General features: G+C 39.7%; 1 protein-coding gene across 2 annotated transcripts in view; it reads left to right on the top strand.

Annotated features, from left to right (window-relative positions):
- The first annotated feature begins 728 nt into the window (after positions 1 to 728).
- Positions 729 to 21,798, top strand: part of LOC130927138 (neuronal membrane glycoprotein M6-b) — a 71,331-nt gene continuing 50,261 nt past the window's right edge. For both annotated transcript variants that reach the window (XM_057852724.1, XM_057852725.1), the window contains exon 1: positions 729 to 871. In XM_057852724.1, coding sequence (XP_057708707.1) covers positions 868 to 871 — 4 coding nt within the window. In that variant the 5' untranslated portion in view covers positions 729 to 867. The remainder of the gene's footprint in view (positions 872 to 21,798) is intronic.

The raw sequence follows: 21,798 nt of genomic DNA, 5'->3' as shown, positions 1-21,798 counted from the left end.
TGTGCAGATCCTGCACCCATCCGCAGCAAAACTGTTCGTAGCTTTGTAGCGATTTGTAGTTTCGGAATTGCTGATGAGTGTAGTAACTTACACCAAACACTAAATACAGCATGATGTCAGTTTCGCGTAGTGGTGGAAGCTTGTCGACATCTTTATTCCATTTGTGTTCGGCTTGCTCGTAAGGGTCAACATTGTTCACATCCTTAAAATTGCTCACATATCTGTCCTTCGCCGTGGTAACAAGTTTGTCTCTGTATCGAACTGGCAAGTTTTCCTTACTTTTTTCCATCTTTGGCACTCGTAGTTGAATTGTATTTGCCGTTAAGTTTAAATGTCCCGTGATGCAGACGTGCTTCCGAAATGGCTGCGTTGTCGCAAATCTCGCATGATCCCGTGCTGCTGTGACGTAAACGCTCGAGCCTAATTTATTAAAATATACATATTAGGTTAGGATTTTTTGTTTGTTTGTTTTTCCTTTTTTTTTTAATTTGGGGGGAAAAAGGGAAAAACATGTCTCTCTTCCAATGCTGTTAAATTTTAATAAATACATTAAACACACAAATAAATGTAAAAACTTTATAATCTATTTCTGACTGAAAAATGCAATTATAGGAGGTTTCTCGGTGAACTTTTGTTTGTGAATAACAAAAACTTAGCATAAAGAATTATAATATCGGCCACCTCTCTTAGCCCCACCCACGCTTTGCAATGACGTCATACGCCGGGGCAGTCTCCAGTGTTTGCATTTTGCGAACGTCTAGTTTAGTGCGCATCTCGGGACTCCCTCGTTGCGGCGGTGCACCCAAAACACTCGACGACTTGCATCCGACTCTTACAACCTCGGACTCACAGGGAACACCTTTAAACATGGGTGAGTGCACTTTTATCTATCACCAAAACGCTAGGAACAGCGGGCTGGTTTGATTCTGCAAACTTTTCCGCGGGTTTAACAGTCGGTTCAAAGTTCTGCTTAAGTGTCAAAAAAGAAGTAGCACTGTGTTGTAGAATATACATCGCGTCCACTGTGGGATTTGAGTCGAAGAAAGCGATTAGAGAGATTAAGTGCTGCAGGGTTGAGCTGCATGTGTGCTCACTCACTGATTTCTCTTGCACTCTTGCTCACTTGTTAACTCACTGGCAGTGAATGGTCATGTTTCAGTGCCACTGACGTCGATAGACGTCCAATCCATTTTGATTGGGTCCCAGTTAAAATGGATTGGAAGCGAACCACCGTCATTGGCAGCCATTTAGTTCATACAAGTGAGCCATAGATTGGCCTTGTCCCAGAATATAAAAATTGCTGTGACATGGCAACGGAATGCATTTAATATTTATGATTAAGTCATTGGGGAAAAATAGTTAAATGAAAATATTGAATAGTGAGAAAATATCCTGTAGTTGCAAAAACACCCAATGGAAAGAATCATATTTAGCCCAAGGCTCAACAGTTTTGCAGATTTTAGTGGAAATTATTTGAGGAGTTGCTGTTGTGTAACCCTGCTAAAAAAACAAAAAAAACAAATATTTACCTCAAAATCTTCTACAATGAAATTCCGTTGTTTGATTTCCACGCAACCATTCCCATGGAAATGATTGGAAATCAGTTCCACAGACCATCTGTTACCGTTATAAATCAAGAGTTCTGTACAGATCAAACAAAAAACAATGTCAAGCACAAAATTTAAACTTTTTAGTTTGTAGTTGGAAAGCAGAAAGGCTCAGCGGGTGCAAACAAAAGAGACATTTTGTGCTGCTTTTAGGGTGATCATTCCCCCATCCATTCGCAGCCAATCGCAGTCAACTTCTCATACCCTTTAAATATGGCACACTAGGTATGCACTGATGCTGTAGCTAATCCTTGATTTTAACAAATATAGGAACTGATGATCTGAATGTATAAATGAGCGCTGTGTAAAACTCGTCAGGTGTGTGCAGTTTTCAAGGTAGCCCACAAACTTTCCTGGCTCAAGATTGCGAAGAGCACAAAATGGCTGCGAGAATGCAATCCCGTGACCCCCCCCATGCTTATGAGCTGTTTGTGAGAATATGTATCGGTGCTCATTAATTCGCTGGGAGGCTCCCACAGAGGCGTCTTTGTGCTCCTAATTTGGAGGCGCTCCTTTGTGCGGCGCCTCCGTTCACCAACACCCAAGTTCACTGAATGGCCCCGGAGTCTCACAGCAACACGGCCTTTGAACGGAATCCCCACGCACCCCTCTCCTCCTCCTCTTTCTTCGTCTTCTTCCTCACAGCATCTTTTTGTGGTTTCCTTCAAACGATTCATGTAGGGCTGGCTTTCTCGGAGTTGAAACATGAAAACGTTGTTCCCAGCTTTCATCCAACTCAGTTTTCACCCGCTGGCCTTTGGGGCATTTCCTTGTGTGGTCACATGTTCCCACCATTTGGTTACACATGTACGCTGGCTTCCTCAAAAACATGCAAGTTGGGTTCATAGTGAGTAGGACTGATTGTTGGTTGTCTAATGTGCCTCATAATTGATTGGTGACCTGTTCAGGTTCTATTAGTGATTTTCTGTTCATTAAAATACAATGATATTAAAGCTGAGTAAGTTAACAAGTCAATTTCGAGTCAAGTCATAATTGCAATGGTGGTCCAATCATACAGGCTTGCCTCCGATGTAGCTTATGAGCATTTTTTAAAGATCAGGACAAAACTTGGCAGTAGTACTACGATTTCCTTTTTAATTTTTCTTTGCTAAATGAATCTGAATATTTTGTATGATTACTACTGTAAGAAAAACATGCTTGCCCAATGAAAGTAGGGATGTGACTATATATCAAATAGGTGATATATTGCTGTACTTTGTAGCCCAAAAGGTTATCGATATGGTCCAACCAAGAATGGATATATATATAGGGTAAGGATGTAACGGTACATGTATTTGTATTGAACCGTTTCGGTACGTGGTCCACGTTTTAGAACGGAGGCGTACCGAACGAGTTTCTGATGTAATGTAAAGTGCTCTCAAATTTAGCGTGTAGCGGGGGGTAATTAATTTTTTGAATTAATCACGTTTAATTTTTTGAATTAATCACGTTAAAATATTTGACGCATTTACCACAAGCGCGGAATGCCCGCTCATGCATCCCATAATCCCACTGTTACGTCCCACGGACGGGTCGCTAAGGGCGTAACATAAAACGAGCCGTGCACACAAGTTGCAAGTGGACACAAATTTATTCACACAAGTCGAACTCGCAATGAACAAAATATACAAAATGCGGAAGAAGCTGACTTGAGCGTAAGCCCAGGTGAAAACAACAAACAAAATGCAACTACACTTAAACCTCACCCGCTAAGTAAACCCTGATCGTAAAAAGGAAATAAGACAGCCACTACCCTGGCTTCTACACTAAACAAAACGGGTTGAACGAAAACGCCAGTTTACCTCTACTGCTGCGGTGCTCTTATTTACATTGGTGAACAAAAACGATCCAATAACGAATGAACACAAAAGACCTCACCAAAAAAGCGGAAGTGTAACAAAATAGCGATCAAATGCACAGGTGAATGAATGGCGAGCAAACAGCTGCCGAGGAGAGGAGGTACGCGGCATGTATGCTGTCAAATGCGAAGTTGTGAACTCTCAGAGTGTTGACTGTAAAATGACGAGCGGTCAGATGGCTTTTGTTAACGCTGCCTTTATTTGGTTAACAAGACTCAGGCACAATACAACACACACGCGGGGATGCGAGCTCAACCTACCTTGTATCGGCTTAGCTGCCGTAAAGCAAGTGTCGTTATTGCCGCAAATGTAAACAAAGCGCTGCACGATGGAGACATGACAGACAGCGGCTAGTTTTTGAAGTTGGCACCCTTCCTCGGGTGGCCTATCAGCGGCGGCGACGTCGTCTGCCCGTCCGGCGTCAATCAGAGTAAGTCACGTTGGGAGGGGAGGCAGCCAGCTGCCGGACGCGACGATCAGCTGACTGACAGTCTCAAAAAAGATAACAATTAAACGGCCAGGGCCGTCGCACTACTCAGAACTAAGTGCAGTGAGCAGCCTGTGTAACGGTTAAATGTAAACATGGAAGAAAATTAGGTTGGCCCTCTGGGTGGGGAATTCAAATTAAAAAAGAATATAGATAGAACAACTCTCAGAAAATGTAAATAATTTGGTTTGCCTCAGCGACTTGCTAGAGGATGAGTAGCGAAGAGGGCCACATTTATGTGTACACTACACACACTTTTCACACATTATAAATAATACTGTTTTTGTTACTTTTGTAAGGCTCTGTTGTATGTTTGTTTTTGCAGAGAAAAAGAAAATGTCTTCAACAGAAAGAATGTTAATGTTAATGCCATCTTGTGGATTTATTGTTGTAATCAACAAATACAGTACTTATGTACAGTATGTTGAATGTATATATCCGTTTTGTGTCTTATCTTTCCATTCCAAAAATAATTTACAAAAAAATATGGCATATTTTAGAGATGGTTTGAATTGCGATTAATTACGATTAATTATTTTTTAAGCTGTGATTAACTCAATTAAAAATTTTAATCCTTTGACAGCCCTAATAACCCTTACTTTTCGAGCCTGTGGTCATAAAGTTAATATGAGAAACTTGAAACTGTTCAGTGTTGCAACTGTTGAATCTTCAATTTTGCACATCAGATATTTTTTTTAAAGAAAAAGTATTAGCCAAAGTTATTTATTTTATTTTGTTTTTCAAAATATCTACATATCAAAATATTGTATTTTCTATTTTTGAGCAGAATTCTAGCTTTGCATAGGCTAATGCTCCTATTGTTGAAAGCACAAAAGTGTGTAATAAACAACTAGCACATTTATATTTTGCATTTTGTTTTCTTACTGTACCGAAAATGAACCGAACCGTGACCTCAAAACCGAGGTATGTACCGAACCGAGATTTTTGCATACCATTACACCCCTAATATACGGTAATGTAGTTTTAAAGAGGTGTCACTGTGTTTTTTTTTGGGAGGGGGGGGGGTTGCTACCAAAATGTTCCATTAGAATAGTCTCTACATAAGCTCACTGGCTGCCAATAACGGCCTTCGACATCCAACCAATTTTGACTGAAATGGACGTCTATGGCGGGCAATGGCACTGAAACAAGAGCATTCATAGCCAGTCTTTTGTGGCATTTACTGGTCACTTCCTGTTGATTTTGTGTCACTTCCTTTTCAGTAACCCAAAGCCAGTTGGATGTAACCCGTAAATGCACCAAAAGGAAAAGGAAGTGACCAAAAATGAACAGGAAATGACGTGAAATGCCTCAAAATGAACTCACTGCCCGGCACCGGCAAAAACTGAGGGCCACATACGTCCAATCCGTTTGAAGTGGGAGGGATCGCAGCGAATAAACGTTCATTCACTGCCATCCCTGCCACTTCAAACGAATTGGACGTCTACTAGTGATAAATCTATTCCAATTCACAGCAGAATGATGACAGTAGCTTATTTTACTGTTTACTAGTTGTTTCCTAGAATGATTTCCTGACCCATGTATCGATAACTGTTGTGCCGCTATATCGTGAGCAAATCATATCGTATCATGAAATACCCAGAGGTTTCCACCCCAAGTGTAAAGTCTGCAAAAAGACTTTTCCATTCGGGACAATGGGGGGTCAAAGCCATCGAGTTGCACATGAGAGGAGAAAAACACCAGTTACAGTAAAATGAAATTAGTTTTTTTTCTTCATCAGAAGTTGCGACATGTTTTAGTGTTAAATTATATTTGTAAGGTCTTCAAAATGTCTTAAAAAGCATTGAATTAGACTTTTAAAAGAGTGCAAGAACCATGTGTTAATTACGCAAGAATCACGTACAGTAAGGAAAACAAGTAAATGAATACCCAATTCTCCCAATTAGAAATGATGGGCGAGTTAAAAATTTTCATGGTAGGTGCTTGTCCACTATGAGAGACAATCTAAAAAAAATCCTGAACTCACAGTGTATGATTTTCAAATAATTTATTTGTATTAGACCACAGCAAATACATATATGTACACCTGAGAAAATCAATGGTCATATTTGGTACAGTAGCCTTTGATTACAACTACATAGGTCAAATGTTTCCTGTAACTTTTCACCAGGTTTGCACAGATAGCAGCAGGGATTTTGCACCTCTGCTCCGCACAGATCTTCTTTAGTAGGGGTGTGACAAAATATCGAAATGGTGATACATCGTGATACTTTGTATCCCAAAAGGTTATCCATATGCTCCTGCCAAGAATCGAGTTATCGTTTTAAAAAGGTGTCAATGTTTAAAAAAAAAAAAAAAAAAAAAAAAAAAAAAAAAAAAGGGACCAACAAGTTGCTACCAAAATCTTCCACCATAATAGTGTCTCAGGTAACTAAGGCTGCCATTTACGGTGCTCAACGCCCAATCCATTTAGACTGGGAATGTTCGTTCATGCAAAATAGGGCTGCAGCTATCGATTATTTTAGTAGTCGATTAACTGATGAACTATTTAGTTCAAATATTCGAGTAATCGGATAAGGAACATAATTTTTTTTTTACCTGAGCTGAGCCTCACACGGTATATACTGTATATACATATACTGTATATATATATATATAAGAGGATCTATGTACAACAAAACAAGAATTGGCTCACTTAAATAGCAAAACTCTGCTGGTTTAAATGCTATAAAATGCTAACGCTTTTTTACAATGCTCTTAACAAATGGCTCAGACACATATTCCCACAAAAGAATGGCTAAATATACCTTTAAACTAAATTACGAATGCATTAAAAAAAACATTAGCTCAAACAAAAAGCTTATGTTGGTCTTAACAGGGAGCAGATGGATTCAGCCATGTGAAATGAGGTAGACTAGAGGGCATTTTCAAAACAAACCATTACAACGCCACTTTAATTAAACGAATATTCGAAGCAGCAAAATTTCATTTGAATCTTTTTTTCTAATCGAATACTCGAGTTAATCGATTAATTGTTGCAGCACTAATTCGAAACCAGAGCATTCGCAGTCATTCTGTCCGATTTTTGGGGAAGTAACTGAAAATCAACAGGTAAATGACCTTTAATAGCCCAAAATGACCTCATTGCCTGCCACTGGCTGCCAATGACGGCCATAGACGTTAAATCCATTTGAGGTGGGAGGGATGGCAGCGTTCATTCGCTGCCACCCTCCCAGTTCAAATGGATTGGACGTCTACAAGTGATAAACTCCAATTCGCAGCAGAGGCTTGTTTTTCTGTTTATTAGTTGTTTGTAGAATATCCCAGAATGATTTCCTGACCAATGTATTGATAATCGATGTATCGCCATATTGTCAGATCATCATTATCGTGAGCTTTGAATCGCAAATTGTATTGTATCGTATCATGAGGTAACAAGAGGTTCCCACTCCTATTCTCTAGATCAATCAGGTTTCTGGGTTGTCACTGAGAAAGACGGAGTTTGAGCTTCCTCTAAAGATTTTCTATTGGGTTTGGGTCTGGAGACTGGCTAGGCCCCTCCAGAACCTTGATATGCATTTTACGAAGCCACTCCTTGGTAATTCTGGCTCTCTGCTTCAAGCCATTGTCATGTTGGAAGACCCAGTCACGACCCATTTTCAATGCTCTACCCGAGGGAAGGAGATTATTCCCCAAAATCTCACAATACATGGCCCTGGTCATCCTCTCCTTTCTACAGTGCTGTCGTTCAGTCCTATATGCAAAAAAAAAAAAAAAACACCCCCAAAGCATGATTCTACCTAGGCCTGTCGCGATAACAAATTTTAGTGCGCGATAATTATTCTCACATATTATTGCGATATGCGATATTATTGCGCCCCCCCCAATTTTTTTTAATCAATTTACAATAACACAGTGAGAATACAGTATATACAGTATTAATAGATCAATTGATAACGCACAGAAGCACAGAATATATAAAATGTGTTTTTAAAAAATTGCACTTAATAACTTAAGCATTTAGGCAAATGAAAACTTTTCCCGTCGTAGCTTCTGCAATGGTGTTCCATAGGGATGCAACGATACAGTTAAGTCATGGTTTGGTCCGATTTTTGATACGGGGGACACGATTTTCGATCCGATTCAATACATTTAATGCTCTGTAAAAAAATGATTATATTTTTTGTTTCCTTTTTTGTTGTTGTTGTTGTTTTTTTTTTTTTTTTTTTTTTTTTTTGCTAACGAGCAAAAATTAAATTGCCATCATATAAACATGCATTTAGTGCATAATATTTATGTTCTTACTTCTTACTGATGTGAAAAAAAATTGTATAAAAGTGCTGAGAACAATCGTTACTGTTTGTAAATTGAGGCAGGGCACACTGTTGATTGCTACAGCTCTCTTAGCAGCTAGGTTTACTACATGAGCAAGACATCCTATTTGTGGTCCGAATCCATCTGTGTCACGTACTGAATTGACAATATTTGCAACATTATCTATGGTCACTGGTATGGATTGATTTGGCCTTCTTAACTTCCATTCAGTCATGACAGTTTAGAATTCATCGATGTAGTATATGGACTACGTGTCCCATAATCACTCGGGGCTCACTTAGCCAATGGCATGGGACGTAGCACATCTAGTTTGCCATTTCATGATATCTAGTGTGTGCGCGCATTAAAAAAGCTAGCAAGCGCCGCTGAAGTCACGTCTGCTCATTACTACTCAACACCAGCATATGGCAATCGACTTTCATAAACAGGACGAGTTTGAAGCACAGCGCTCTTAATTTCATTCAGTTGTTTGTTGTCAAAGCGAGGTTCTTCGTAGCAGCCAAGTCGGTAACAATGTTTTGGCGGACTTCGTTGTAAATATCCGGCGTTGTGCCGAAAAATAGCCGCCCCGCGTGAAATGTCACTCTTGACGGAAGCGCCCACACGTCAACAACACCGGCACACCATAGATGGTCCACAGTCACTCCGGAGCACTGACGTGGCCGGTATACTTTGAACAATAGGATATAATGGGAACGATTGGCTCCGGCGCTAGTTTTTGGGGACCTGGAACGAAGATGCGTTTTACGCAGTTGGTAACGAGGAATCCGAACTTTTAACAGCACGTCTGCCGCATGCGCACACGCACGTGCACACAAGGCGATACATCGCAGCGGAAAAATTACCGCCTTCATTTTTATTTATCGCGCGATAAATGGAATTATTGCATATTGCGACAGGCTTAATTCTACCACACCCATGATTCACAGCAGGGATGGTGTTCTTGGGATGGTACTCATTATTCTTCTTCCTTCAAACACTATGAGTGAAATTAAGACCAAAATTTCCATTTTGATCTCATATGACTACATGACTTTCTCCCATGACTCCCCTGGATCATCTTAATGGTCATTGGCAAACTTAAAATGGGCTAGGACTTGTGCTGGTTTAAGCGTGGGAATCTTCCGTTCCATGCATGATTTTTAACCATGACGTCCTTGTAAATTACCAACAGTAACCTTAGAAATGGTGGTCCCAGCTCCTTTCCCTTTCAGGCCATTGATTCCTCATCATTCTTAGGATCGCTGAGACCCTATGAGGTAGATCTTGCATGGATCCCCAGTCCGAGCGAGATTGACAGTCATGTTTGGCTTCCTCCATTTTCTAATAATTGCCTTATAACACCAAGCTGCTTTGCAATAGCCCCGTAACCCTTTTCTAGCCTTGTAGAGGTCTACAATTCTGTCTCTGATGTCTTTTGACAGCTCTTTAGTCTTGACCATGATAGTAATGGGAGTCTTCTGATTGTATGGGGTGGACAGGTGTTTATATGTAGCTAACCGCGTCAAACAGGTCAAAAAGTCAGACTTAAAAAGTCTACCTCCACTGCACTTATTCGTTGGACTTTTTAAAGGCGACTAACAGTTTCAAATACTTATTTGCAGAAGTATAATACAAATAAATAGTTAAAAAATCATACACTGTGATTTCTGGATTTTTTTTCTTTAGATTGTCTCCCACAGTGGACAAGCACTTAACATGAAAATTTCAAACCTGCCCATCATTTCTAAGTGGGAGAACTTGCAAAATCGCAGGGTGTTCAAATACTTATTTTCCTTACTGTAATTATGAATGAAAAAGTACATCTGAAATACACTTGTGCTGTATACTACGCTTCAATTGGAATTTCGTCATAGTACGATTAATCGCGAGAAGCTCACGCTATCACACTATTTTATGTGCACAAAATATTTTGCTTGCACTTTTTGAAGTCATCTTTTCTTAAAGTTCTTGATGGATACCTGTATAATGATTGATAAAAGGACAAATATCTCTTGAGACGTCCAGCCGTTTAATCCATTTGGACTGAGAGGACTAACAGCGACCATTTGCTGCCAGCCACTCCCATTCCGAATTGATTGGACGTTTATCACCATCAATGGCATTGAATGAGTTAACTCTTTCCTGCATCCACTATAGATGCAGTTTTATCATTAAATTTATTTCGTAAAGATTTCATTCCACGTGTGACATTTAAGACCCAACTAATCAAACCCAGAGCTCTGTTTGTATTTTGAGCCAAACTCCAGTTATGAAGTTTACACTTTTCGGAAACAGGTTGTCGGCACGCTTTAGGTGAAGGTTGTCCACATCAGTTCAGATTTTGGGACAGGGAAATAAATACGAATTGAGTGCATTTCGACTGACGTTCTGTAATGCCTGGGTGAAGAAATATGTTTTCCAGCTGCTCTTGACAGTGCGGAGGCGTGAACGTGGTGTCAGATGTAATACAGTGCGAGCTATGAGATGAAACACGCACACAACTTAGGCTTTGTTATGATTTTGTCTTCGAAGATGAGTCTACTGTCTCTGATTTCCACATTCCTGTGCAATTTTGCGTGGAGGTCTGGAAAGTGTCACATCAGCATGCACACATTGGTGTGCGGCATGCTGCCTGACCCAGTATCCTGAGTCGGAGCATCAACAACACGTCAAATAATGTCAGGAGTCACTTTGTCTTCCTCAATATTTCCCTGAAATGTAGCAGAACACGAGCAAAAAAGAAAATTACAGCTGCCATTGGGCGCCATTTTGGCAGCCAAAAGATGCCTCAAATGTGTGACTCCACTGTGTGTCTCCATCAATCAACTGGGAAAAAGCGTTACGTCTTCAATTTGTTGTCATTAATTGCATAAATGATGCTCAGTAATGAGGCGATCGGCGTCACGCTCGCGTTATTTCTGGGATCGTTTCCATTTGGGAACTAAGATACAGTTGACCGCGTTCAGTCCTCATACAGAGGCAAAGTGTCTTTTTTTTTGACGGATTCTTTTAAATGAAACCTTAATAACATTAAAAAAGATCAGTTTTGTGTTTGAATTTATTAAACATTTGCTGATAGACTTCCATTCCGTTTGAATTGGGAGAGGCTGGCAGCGGATGATTACTGCCAGGCCTCCCAGATCAAATGGATTGGACATCAATCGCTGACAGTGGTAGCAGTGGGTAAAAACAACTGTTGATGTTTTTAGGTAGTCGTTTAACTTGAAAATTAGCATACCTCAACTGTTTTTAACAAAGAAGCCATTTAGACATACTTTAACTCGTCATAGGACAGGTGGCTATTTTTTTTTAAACAATTATTATCAAAATAATTATATTATATTTACAATATTTTGTAAATATTGAAATCTAGAAATAAATCAAATTGAAATATACACAAAATTAGCAAAATTAAAATGAATAAAAACAAAGTATCTAAAGGAATTTTAAATTTATCTGTTTGTAATGTTGGTATGTTTTTATATTATAACAATAATTCTTGTTTGTATTGTGTGAAATACTGCATATAAATAAATACATCTCTGAATACAAAAAAAAATCTAGATAAAAACAGAATAATATTAAAATAAAGAAAAACGTTTTCTGGACAAATTAAAGACAAAAGGTGTGAAGGGTTAACCGGAAAATTAAAATTCATCAAAACAGATTAGTGCCAAGTAGGCATGTGCCAGTGTGAGATTTGACGGTATGATAACCTTAAGCCAAAATATCATGGTTTCACAGTTTCACGGTACTGCAATTACAGAAAAAGAAAAAAACAAAAAACAAAAAAAACTTTTTTTCCCCCATTGAACATGATTTTTATTTTTCATAACATATTAGCAAATTGGAACAAAAGTATAATGTTAAGTTAAAATAAAATAAGTAACAAAAAATAACTCAAATATTCTAATTAAAATTAAAATGAATGCAGTCCTTTAGGTGAGCCTAAACCCACAGCCACAGCCCAACATTATCACCATCAGAACAAAAATAATTGAATTATTTCCAATAAAAAGCACGTGTGTATGACTCATATCATGTTCACATTATACAGTACACACACTCGCAACACAGACAGAGAGAAACAAAAACACATGTTTTACCACTGCTAGACACACTAAGCACGCTGGAGTTACAGTGGGGCAAATAAGTATTTAGTCAACCACCAATTGTGCAAGTTCTCCTACTTGAAAAGATTAGAGAGGCCTGTAATTGTCAACATGGGTAAACCTCAACCACGAGAGACAGAATGTGGAGGAAAAAAAAACCAGAAAATCACATTGTTTGATTTTTATCAAAGTATTTGGTCACCTACAAACAAGCAAGATTTCTGGCTGTCAAAGAGGTCTAACTTCTTCTGACGAGGTCTAACGAGGCTCCACTCATTACCTGAATTAATGGCACCTGTTTTAACTCATTATCAGTATAAAAGACACCTGTCCACAGTCAGTCAGTCACACTCTAAACTCCACTATGGCCAAGACCAAAGAGCTGTCGAAGGACACCAGAGACAAAATTGTAGACCTGCACCAGGCTGGGACTACTGAATTGCATCCGAAGAACACCATACCCACTGTGAAGCATGGGGGTGGAAACATCATGCTTTGGGGCTGTTTTTCTGCAGTGGGACCAAGACGACTGATCTTTGTAAAGGAAATAATGAATGGGGCCATGTATCGAGAGATTTTGAGAGAAAATCTCCTTCCATCAGCCAGGGCATTGAAGATGAGACGTGGCTGGGTCTTTCAGCATGACAATGATCCCAAACACACAGCCAGGGCAACAAAGGAGTGGCTTCGTAAGAAGCATTTCAACGTCCTGGAGTGGCCTAGCCAGTCTCCAGATCTCAACCCCATAGAAAATCTGTGGAGGTAGTTGAAAGTCAGTGTTGCCCAACGACAGCCCAAAACATCTCTGCTCTAGAGGAGATCTGCATGGAGGAATGGGCCAAAATACCAGCAACAGTGTGTGAAAAGCTTGTGAAGAGTTACAAAAAATGTTTGGCCTCTGTTATTGCCAACAAAGGGTACATAACAAAGTATTGAGATGAACTTTTGGTATTGACCAAATACTTATTTTCCACCATGATTTGCAAATAAATTCTTTAAAAATCAAACAATGTGATTTTCTGTTTTTTTTTTCCCACATTCTGTCTCTCATGGTTGAGGTTTACCCATGTTGACAATTACAGGCCTCTCTTATATTTTCAAGTGGGAGAACTTGCACAATTAGTGGTTGACTAAATACTTATTTGCCCCACTGTAATTCTTGCAGCTGGTGGGAAACGTTAATGACAGTGTTTACTCACTTTTAATTTTGTATGAATGTGAAGTCATATTGGAGTTATTGCCTCTTCGGCAGCCCCCCTTTGCAAACATGTTTTACATGTCGGTTGGCCCTCCTCCTCTGCGCCGCGGCCGTCTGAAACTTTTCTGTAGCCGAAGTATTCCCATACCAGCGATTTCGTTTTCATTGATGGCTGAAAAAGTTCAGGAGTTTTACCTCCTCCAGCCATCGTGTAGCACAGCTGACTCACTGACACTGTTCAACAACCGATAGGGGAGGGTTTAGCCTTACAGCTGCAAGCGAGGTATTTCTTCCTGCATTTTTGGGAGATTTAAAAATAGCTTATACTGTGGGGACGGTATGTCGGAAAATGTTTGCCTTTTTGAAAACGTGACGTTTTCATACCACGGTATACCTTGAAACATATAATCGGCACATGCCTACTCCCAAGCACAGTTTGTGAATTTTATCCGCTCTGATGTGTCACAAGACTTGCTGACATTTCTCCCAGTTTTGACTTTTTGTTCTTTCCTGCAGCATCTGTGGCGTGCTGCCTGCATGTTAATGTTCTGGGAAGTTCTGACCTGTTAAAGACAAAGGAAACCCATTGACTATTGTGACTTGAGAAGTGATTGGAATAGAAGGTCCTAACTGGGGATGCCTGTGCTCAAGCATGTTCAATGGCCTTGACCTCGACTTGGAAGCCTGCTCACTGTGTGTGTGAATGATCATGTTTCAATGCCATTGACAGTGATTGACGCCCAAAGCATTTGAACTGTGAGGGCTGGCAGTGGATGATGACAAATATGAATATAATAATACAGTGTAATGTGAGCCTTGTTGGAGTCACATTGCATCATATGATAGTGAACGCAGTTACAATGACAAGCCATGCCGCTATGTCGAATTTGCAATTTGATTGAGTTGCATTCACAATGGGCCAATGAATTTCTCAAATATTTGAACAATTATCTAATGATAATATTTATAATCTTTTACTTTTCTCCTCCTAGACAAGGGACCCACGATGGTCCATTTTTCATTGTAATTTCACCTTATGAAAATGTGAGTGACAATCATTTAGATAATTATTAATAAATTTTGAAGCAATGTGTAAATAACGACTTGTCTCCTAACTATTTGTCGGACTATAAGTCGCAGTTTTTTTTTCATAGTTTGGCTAGGGGTGCGACTTATACTCAGGAGCGACTTATGTGTGAAATTATTAACACATTATGATATCATTTCACATGTTATTTTGGTATTTTGGAGTGACACTGATGGTTTGGTAAACTTGTTAGCATGTTCTTTATGCTATTGTTATCTGAATAACTCTTAATAGCTATGGCCACGTTCGCTTTCTGCCTTTGGCAATGTGTGTTCAATTGTTTTATTTAATTTTTTTATATTGAAATGCATGCTTTTAGTTTGTGGCACTTTCACACCCACGTGGGGGCACACTCACACTTGTTTTCGTGAAGAAGAGCGCTCACACACCAGAAGAAGACTGACACTCTGAGTGAGTGGGCAAGTTAGTGAGAGCGAAACACGGCTGCGAACCTACGTTCATTATTTATGCTTGTAAAATATCTGTACAGAGGCAGCGCCTGTGTGTATCATCTTTTCTGTTGTTGTTGTGTGTTTTCCACCCGCGATCGGACACTTAGAGCCAGTTGTGTGGTTGTTTGAACGATGTGCTAATGCTAGCGAATGCATGCTAACCGTTTGTGTCATTGTTGTATAGCACCTAATTATCATTTATTTACGTTGAAGCGAACCTGTTTGGTATCGAGGACGAAATTGATTCAGCAAATTATACGGACGTCCAGCATTGTCATTTGGGAGTTTAGCTCACTGTATAGCCAGGACCGAGCCGTAGCGTCCTGGTGAGGACTATATTCGCATTTTGTTATACATGCACTGTGCACTGTACACTTATTTAGCATGTTGTTCTCTATTGTTTTTTTATATTAAATTGCCTTTCAAGTTGACATATCTGTTCTATGTGTTGGATTTTACCAAGTAAATTTCCCCCAAAAATGCGACTAATACTCCAGTGCGATTTATATACTGTATGTTTTTTTTTCTCTTCGTTGGGCATTTTATGGCTGGTGCGACTTATACTCCGGTGCGACTTGTAGTCCGAAAAATACGGTACCCACTTTTGATCAGCAAGATTGACACACTCCCACCGCTTTTGTGGGCCAGTGGTCTTCCATCACTCGAGACAACAGGTTTTCCCACAAAAAACCTGCAAAGCCTTGTGGCAGAGAAGCCCATTGATGGCCTACCATGTTTTGGGAAGAAAAAGAAAAATAAATAATGGAATTATGACTATTATATATTATCATTTTTATTAACAATACTTAAAGGTAGATTCCTATTAGAAGGAACAGTCTTGAAATACAGTTTTATTAAATGAAATTACAATGCAATTCAGTGAAATGAAAAAAGCCTGGAACTGTTCAATGTTTACATATGATAAGGAGAAACATATGTTGCTCATGGTGTCTGAAAACTGCAATTGCTCATCACCATGATGTCTGTGTATTGTGTACATCTCTACTAGTACCCAGTTTGACCTCGGAAAGCCTCTTCTTGCAATTACCATAAGATAATGAATGAATGTGGAAGTATGAACCAGCCAAGTCAGCTCAAGCCAAGTGGATGTTACTTACAATACGTCACTTAAAATGTCTAAGACTTGACTAATCGTGTACATCTCTACTTATAGCTACTTCAGATGTGTACATGAACTTTGTTGATTATCGATCCCGGAATCATTAAAATGTGCTTTGTCAGTGAATCAATTTCACCCGAGAGGTCCAAAGTTTCCAGTTTTCTTATCCTTCAGGAATGTATGCAGGCTTATCAATTCTTTCGGGGTGTTACAACACCCAACTGCTATGCATCTGTGTGGCGTATTTGTTTGAATGTTCCTAAATCAGTGAAAAAAAAACTTGTTTAGTAGAAAACAATGGGAAATACTGTGATATTTCCTGCATGTGTCACGATTAATCTGCCATTTAGTCCTGACATCATTTTTACATATAGACCTGTTATGTTAAACCTATTGAATTGTTTTCTTTAAAGAGCAGATGAAGAGCTTTTCATATTTCTGTGTAATTTTACGAATTTGGGCGAGTTTGTCGAAATGGCTGTCTTTTCTAACGTGTAACTGCGAGACGAAATTTTTTTTTTCTTTCAATTTTTTAGCAGGAAGTGCGACGTACAGAAGGCAATGGAAGACATAGCACACTTTATCCATAGCAGCACCAGCGATTGTGATATTTCCAGCGAAAGAAGCCCTTAAGGATTGCTTTTTTGTGACGTTAACAATGGCGAGGGATCCCAGGAAAGATGATCTACAATTACTCCTTACACATTTGAACCTGAGGCCTCAGATGATGATTTACTCAGCACAGCAGACGGTGGTGACGACGCCAACTGGCGGCTCGACACTTCACTAAAGGAAGCCTCTGTCTAGCATCGATATTTCTCCCTGAGCCTTTCTTTTCCCAGTCATTTTGTGATAAATTCATCAGTAATTGCAGAAACAGACGAGTAGTTGCATAGATCTAGTAACAAATGTATCAAATTCACATGAATAGACGACCTTTCAGCTGTCGTATCTACATATGATAGGCCAGCAGCAGCACTAACAAAAAACAGGTCACACTTCAACAAACATGCAGTGGGATTTACCCTCCTATAACAACAAAATTGCATCAAATTTTAGAATTAAAAAAGCCTATGGCGGAAAAAACCTCAGGTGACTTGAAGTTCCGCACCGAGACCCCTAATTTGGACAAATTTCAAAATTGTCCTATATGCATATGTGATACATCATTGGAAAGCTTAAAATCTCAATTTTCTGGTGGAAGAAAAATTTTGAACAGGAGGGAAATTAAAAAAATAAAAAAATAAAAAATAAACAGTAAAACCCTAACTTGAGATGAGAGCACGCGAGAGCATAATTAAAGACGCCATGATTTTAACGAGATATTATCGCGTAATTACCTCTTTTCGATCCAAAAACTCCATGTAGCATGTATCAGAGTGTCAAGACACAGCTGTGAATGGCCACTGCTTGATTTTGGGGGGATTTTATGGGTGAAACATGGTAATATAACAAGGGCAGAAATCGCAGACATCAAGGAGTAATGGAGATTTTCATTTTCATATATTTACCCTTATAAAGGTTTTTTTTTTCTTTTCATTTTTTCTTTGTTTGGTTCGATTATTTGTCATCTAAAATAACGTGAAAAATGTGACAGCAACGACAAAAATACAACTAAGCGATAGTTATGAGGTAGATATCCGTGAATTTTTTACAGACGCCCATTTTTTCATTGAGACGTAATTTGTTTAAAGGTTTAAAATCTGCAAGTGAATAATTTTTTAAAGTCGTTTTTTTTTAAACTAAATATTAGACATCAATTAATGATTCTAAGCTAAAAAATAACAGACATTTCGAATAATAAATACGATTATTTACCTTCTTTTTATGGCTAGGTTGAAACCAAAACGGTTGCACGACGTCTGTAAACAGGGGTTTCCAGGGTAAAACGGACAACTAGTTCGGAGGCTTATTGCGCTATTAATCTTCTATGGCATCATATAGACATATTTTTCTATCAAACACAATAGTTATTTTGGCTTAAAATACAGCAGTTCATTTTAAAGAGGAGTGCAAGAGCAGAAACTGCTTTTTCAGTCTTGTCTGTGTTTTCCGTCATTTATGGATCTACTTACATCTCTGAAAAACCAAAGTTGTATTCTGCTAGAGCTAGAGTTTCAAAGCTGTCGTCGCTGAAATGTTGAGAACAACGAAGCGATCGGGGAGCCGAAGAGAAGTTCTTCCGCTTGACCCTAGCAAAAGATCCTTGCAGAAGAAGGTTTTTTGAACTGCGAATAGTCTTCAGCAATTCATCGCTACACATCAAGATAGCATGATGAATCTCGCGAGTAAAACCTAGAAAATCTTTGCAATATATGGCGAAGATAGCGTAGTGCTATACTTAGTGCTGGGAAGGTTCTTCTGTAAATTACGTCATCAGGTAGTGGCCGGCAGCGAGGCGCGTCCCTGCTAAGGTTTTGCTATAGCAGTAACTCCAAAAACTGTCCGGGCAATTCAAAAAAAAAATTTTTTTTGGGGGGTGGGGGTAATATGCAGCGACTGGTGCATTCAATACAATTTAACTGAATAAAATGCTCAAGAATTGAACTTTTCTTCTGCCCTTTAAGGTATCAGCTTCTGTCTTCAAACGCCATTGGTTCCACCTTTAATCCTCAGGCCCAGATCCTGAGCAACCTCTTTGCACCGTTATTTTAGTGTCTAGGCGACCACTCCACTCTCTTTAACACTGCAGACTAACAGCTGAAAATACATGATTTGGTATGAAGACAGTGCAAATTGTAGACCTGGAAAAAGATATTTTAACTAGCCAATGGGCTGCCGTTGATGGCAATTGACATCCAATCCATTTGAAGTGGGAGGTATGACAGCATTTGCCGCCACACTCCCAGTTCCAATAAATTGGACGTCTATCGCTGTCAGTGGCAGTGAAACGTGTGAGAGCAGAATTCATTAGGGCTCCTCTACTGTGGGACCTCGTAAGAATTGAGCTGTTGGCCCGGCGCCCGTTCAAGTGTATTCAAGGCGCCACAGATCGGCCTTTGTGCTGGCCGCTTTCTGCGCCGCTGCTAAACAACCGTAAGACAAAAGCATGTTGGGGGCGCACCAATGAGAATGGTTGGGTGCATTGTAGAAAGCCTGACGGCGGATTGGAGCTGGCGTGAATGGAAAATGAATTGCTGTGGTAGTGCTTGAGCTAGACGTTAGAATAGACAATGTCCTCTTCGTGTTAGGTTGTTCTTATTATTCATAATACAGTGCATCACAAAGTGAGTACACTCCTCGCATTTCTGCAGATATTTAAGTATATCTTTTCATTGACAGCACTGACAAAATGACACTTTGACGCAATGAAAGTCTGTGTGCAGCTTACACACAATAATACTGTAGAGTTAAAATTTTCCCCCTCACAATAACTCAAAATATAGCCATTAATATCTAAACCCTTGGCAACAAAAGCGAGTACACCCCTTAGAAACTACGTACGTCCCTAAATATCCAAATTGAGTACTGTTTGTCATTTTCCCTCCACAAAGTCATGTGACTTGTTACAGGGTTGCTGTCAGGATTGCTGCAGAGATTGAAGAGGTGGGGGTCAGCCTGTTAGTGCTCAGACCATACGCCGCACTCTCATCAAATTGGTGTGCATGGCTATCACCCCAGGAGGAAGCCTCTTCTGAAGATGGTAAAAAAGAAAGCCTGCAGTTTGGTGAGGACATGTTAACAACATGGATTACTGGAACCATGCCCTATGGTCTGATGAGACGGTCGGGCTTTTTTGGTGGGAAAATGACTCGATTTGTACTCAATTTGGACATTTAGGGATGTACGTAGTTTCTAAGGGGTGTACTCACTTTTGTTGCCAGGGGTTTAGATATTAATGGCTATATTTTGAGTTATTTTGAGGGGGAAATAAATGAACTCTATTATAGGCTCCAGCACCTCCGCGACCCTCGTGAGGAAAAGCGGCATGAAAAATGAATGAATGGATGAATATTATATAAGCTGCACACAGACTACTTTTCATTGTGTCAAAGTGTCATTTTGTCAGCCTTGTCCCATGAAAAGATATACTTAAATATCTGCAGAAATACGAGGGGTGTACTCACTTTTGTGATACACTGTACTTATTTTTAAAGACATTATGCTAAGTTAATGTACAGCAGTCTGAAAAGTCAAAATAGCTAGTGATAAGTGTTAGTAGAAAATTAAGATATTTTTACATTTCTAGCTTTACACTGGATAGTTTTAGGTTGAAGAACTACTTGTTGCATTTAACATTTCTGCAAGGCCAGTTTAATGTAAATTAAAAAATAAAGTGTGTGGTGAAGAAGCTGTCATAATTGTTGTATAATTTTTCACCAAATAATTAAAAATGGGCGGCACGGTGGCTTAGTGGTTAGCACATCTGCCTCACAGTTCTGAGATCAAGGGTTCAATCCCGGGCTTCAGCCTTCCTGTGTGGAGTTTGCATGTTCTCCCCGTGCCACCGTGGGTTTCCTCCGGGAACTCCGGTTTCCTCCCACATCCCAAAAACATGCATGGTAGGCTGATTGAACACTCTAAATTGTCCGTAGGTATGAGTGTGTGCGTGAATGGTTGTATGTCTCCTTGTGCCCTGTGATTGGCTGGCAACCAGTTCAGGGTGTCCCCTGCCTACTGCCCGTAGTTGGCTGGGATAGGCTCCAGCACCTCCGCGACCCTCATGAGGAAAAGCAGCATGGAAAATGAATGAATGAATAATTAAAAATGTATCATATACCATGCCATATCGATAGTTTTCGATTTTTTTCTCCTCCATATTACACAGCACTAGGCTCATCTATAATAGGTACTCATAAAATGTAATTAAATAATCTTGAGTACCAAGTTGTACAGGATTCGAGTTTTGGTCATTGAGTGTAGGTGGAGCACAGCATCAAATTTTGATGATTCACCACGATGTTGTGCTCCCAAGGCTGCAGAGTTAAAGGCCACTACACACACCTGCTTTATCTCTCTCACTAGTTTCCATGCGAGAGCGCTCATTGTCTGCTTGTAATCCTCGGGAGGAAGCCCACAGGAAGCGTCTCTGCCAAGCTGTCCAAAGTCTGCAAAAGTTGAGCTTTTGTGCAGCGACAGATGCTGGCTGGAAGGCAACAGCAGAGGGGGAGGAGAGTCGACAGCTCCGACAGTTGTGTTTTAAGAGAGCGTATATGAATGATGATGCTCTGGAAGAGCTGTATGTTTGAATATGATACAAAGTTGTGCAAAAAGCTAAAAAAGAAAGAGGATCCCTCTTTTTCAGCTAACAGCAGCTTTGGGGGGAGAGAAATTCTCACATGTGTGACCCTGAAACCACACGCAGACCCAATGAGGGATCTGTTCACGTTATGACTATTACATCAATGTCGCCTATAAGTCATTGGAAGCTTTTGACCCCTGCTGTATGGGAAAAGGCTTCTGCAGCATCTGGAATGTGTAGAACTACTTTTTACGACCGCTCTTAACTTGAAGAAAGTTTGTATGTGATTGTACACTATTGGGGCACCAACTTACTCACTCACTCAATTAATAGATGGAAGAAGCTTTTTAAGACTTTTTAAAGAGTTGCATGCAATGTGGGAAACGTTTGAGGAAGGCTCTTCACTGCTCACGGTG

This window comes from Corythoichthys intestinalis, chromosome 12 (genome assembly GCF_030265065.1).
Source record: "Corythoichthys intestinalis isolate RoL2023-P3 chromosome 12, ASM3026506v1, whole genome shotgun sequence".
NCBI lineage: Eukaryota > Metazoa > Chordata > Actinopteri > Syngnathiformes > Syngnathidae > Corythoichthys > Corythoichthys intestinalis.
The sequence above is the reverse complement of the archived record's forward strand: the minus strand, read 5'-3'. Positions and strand labels throughout refer to the sequence as shown.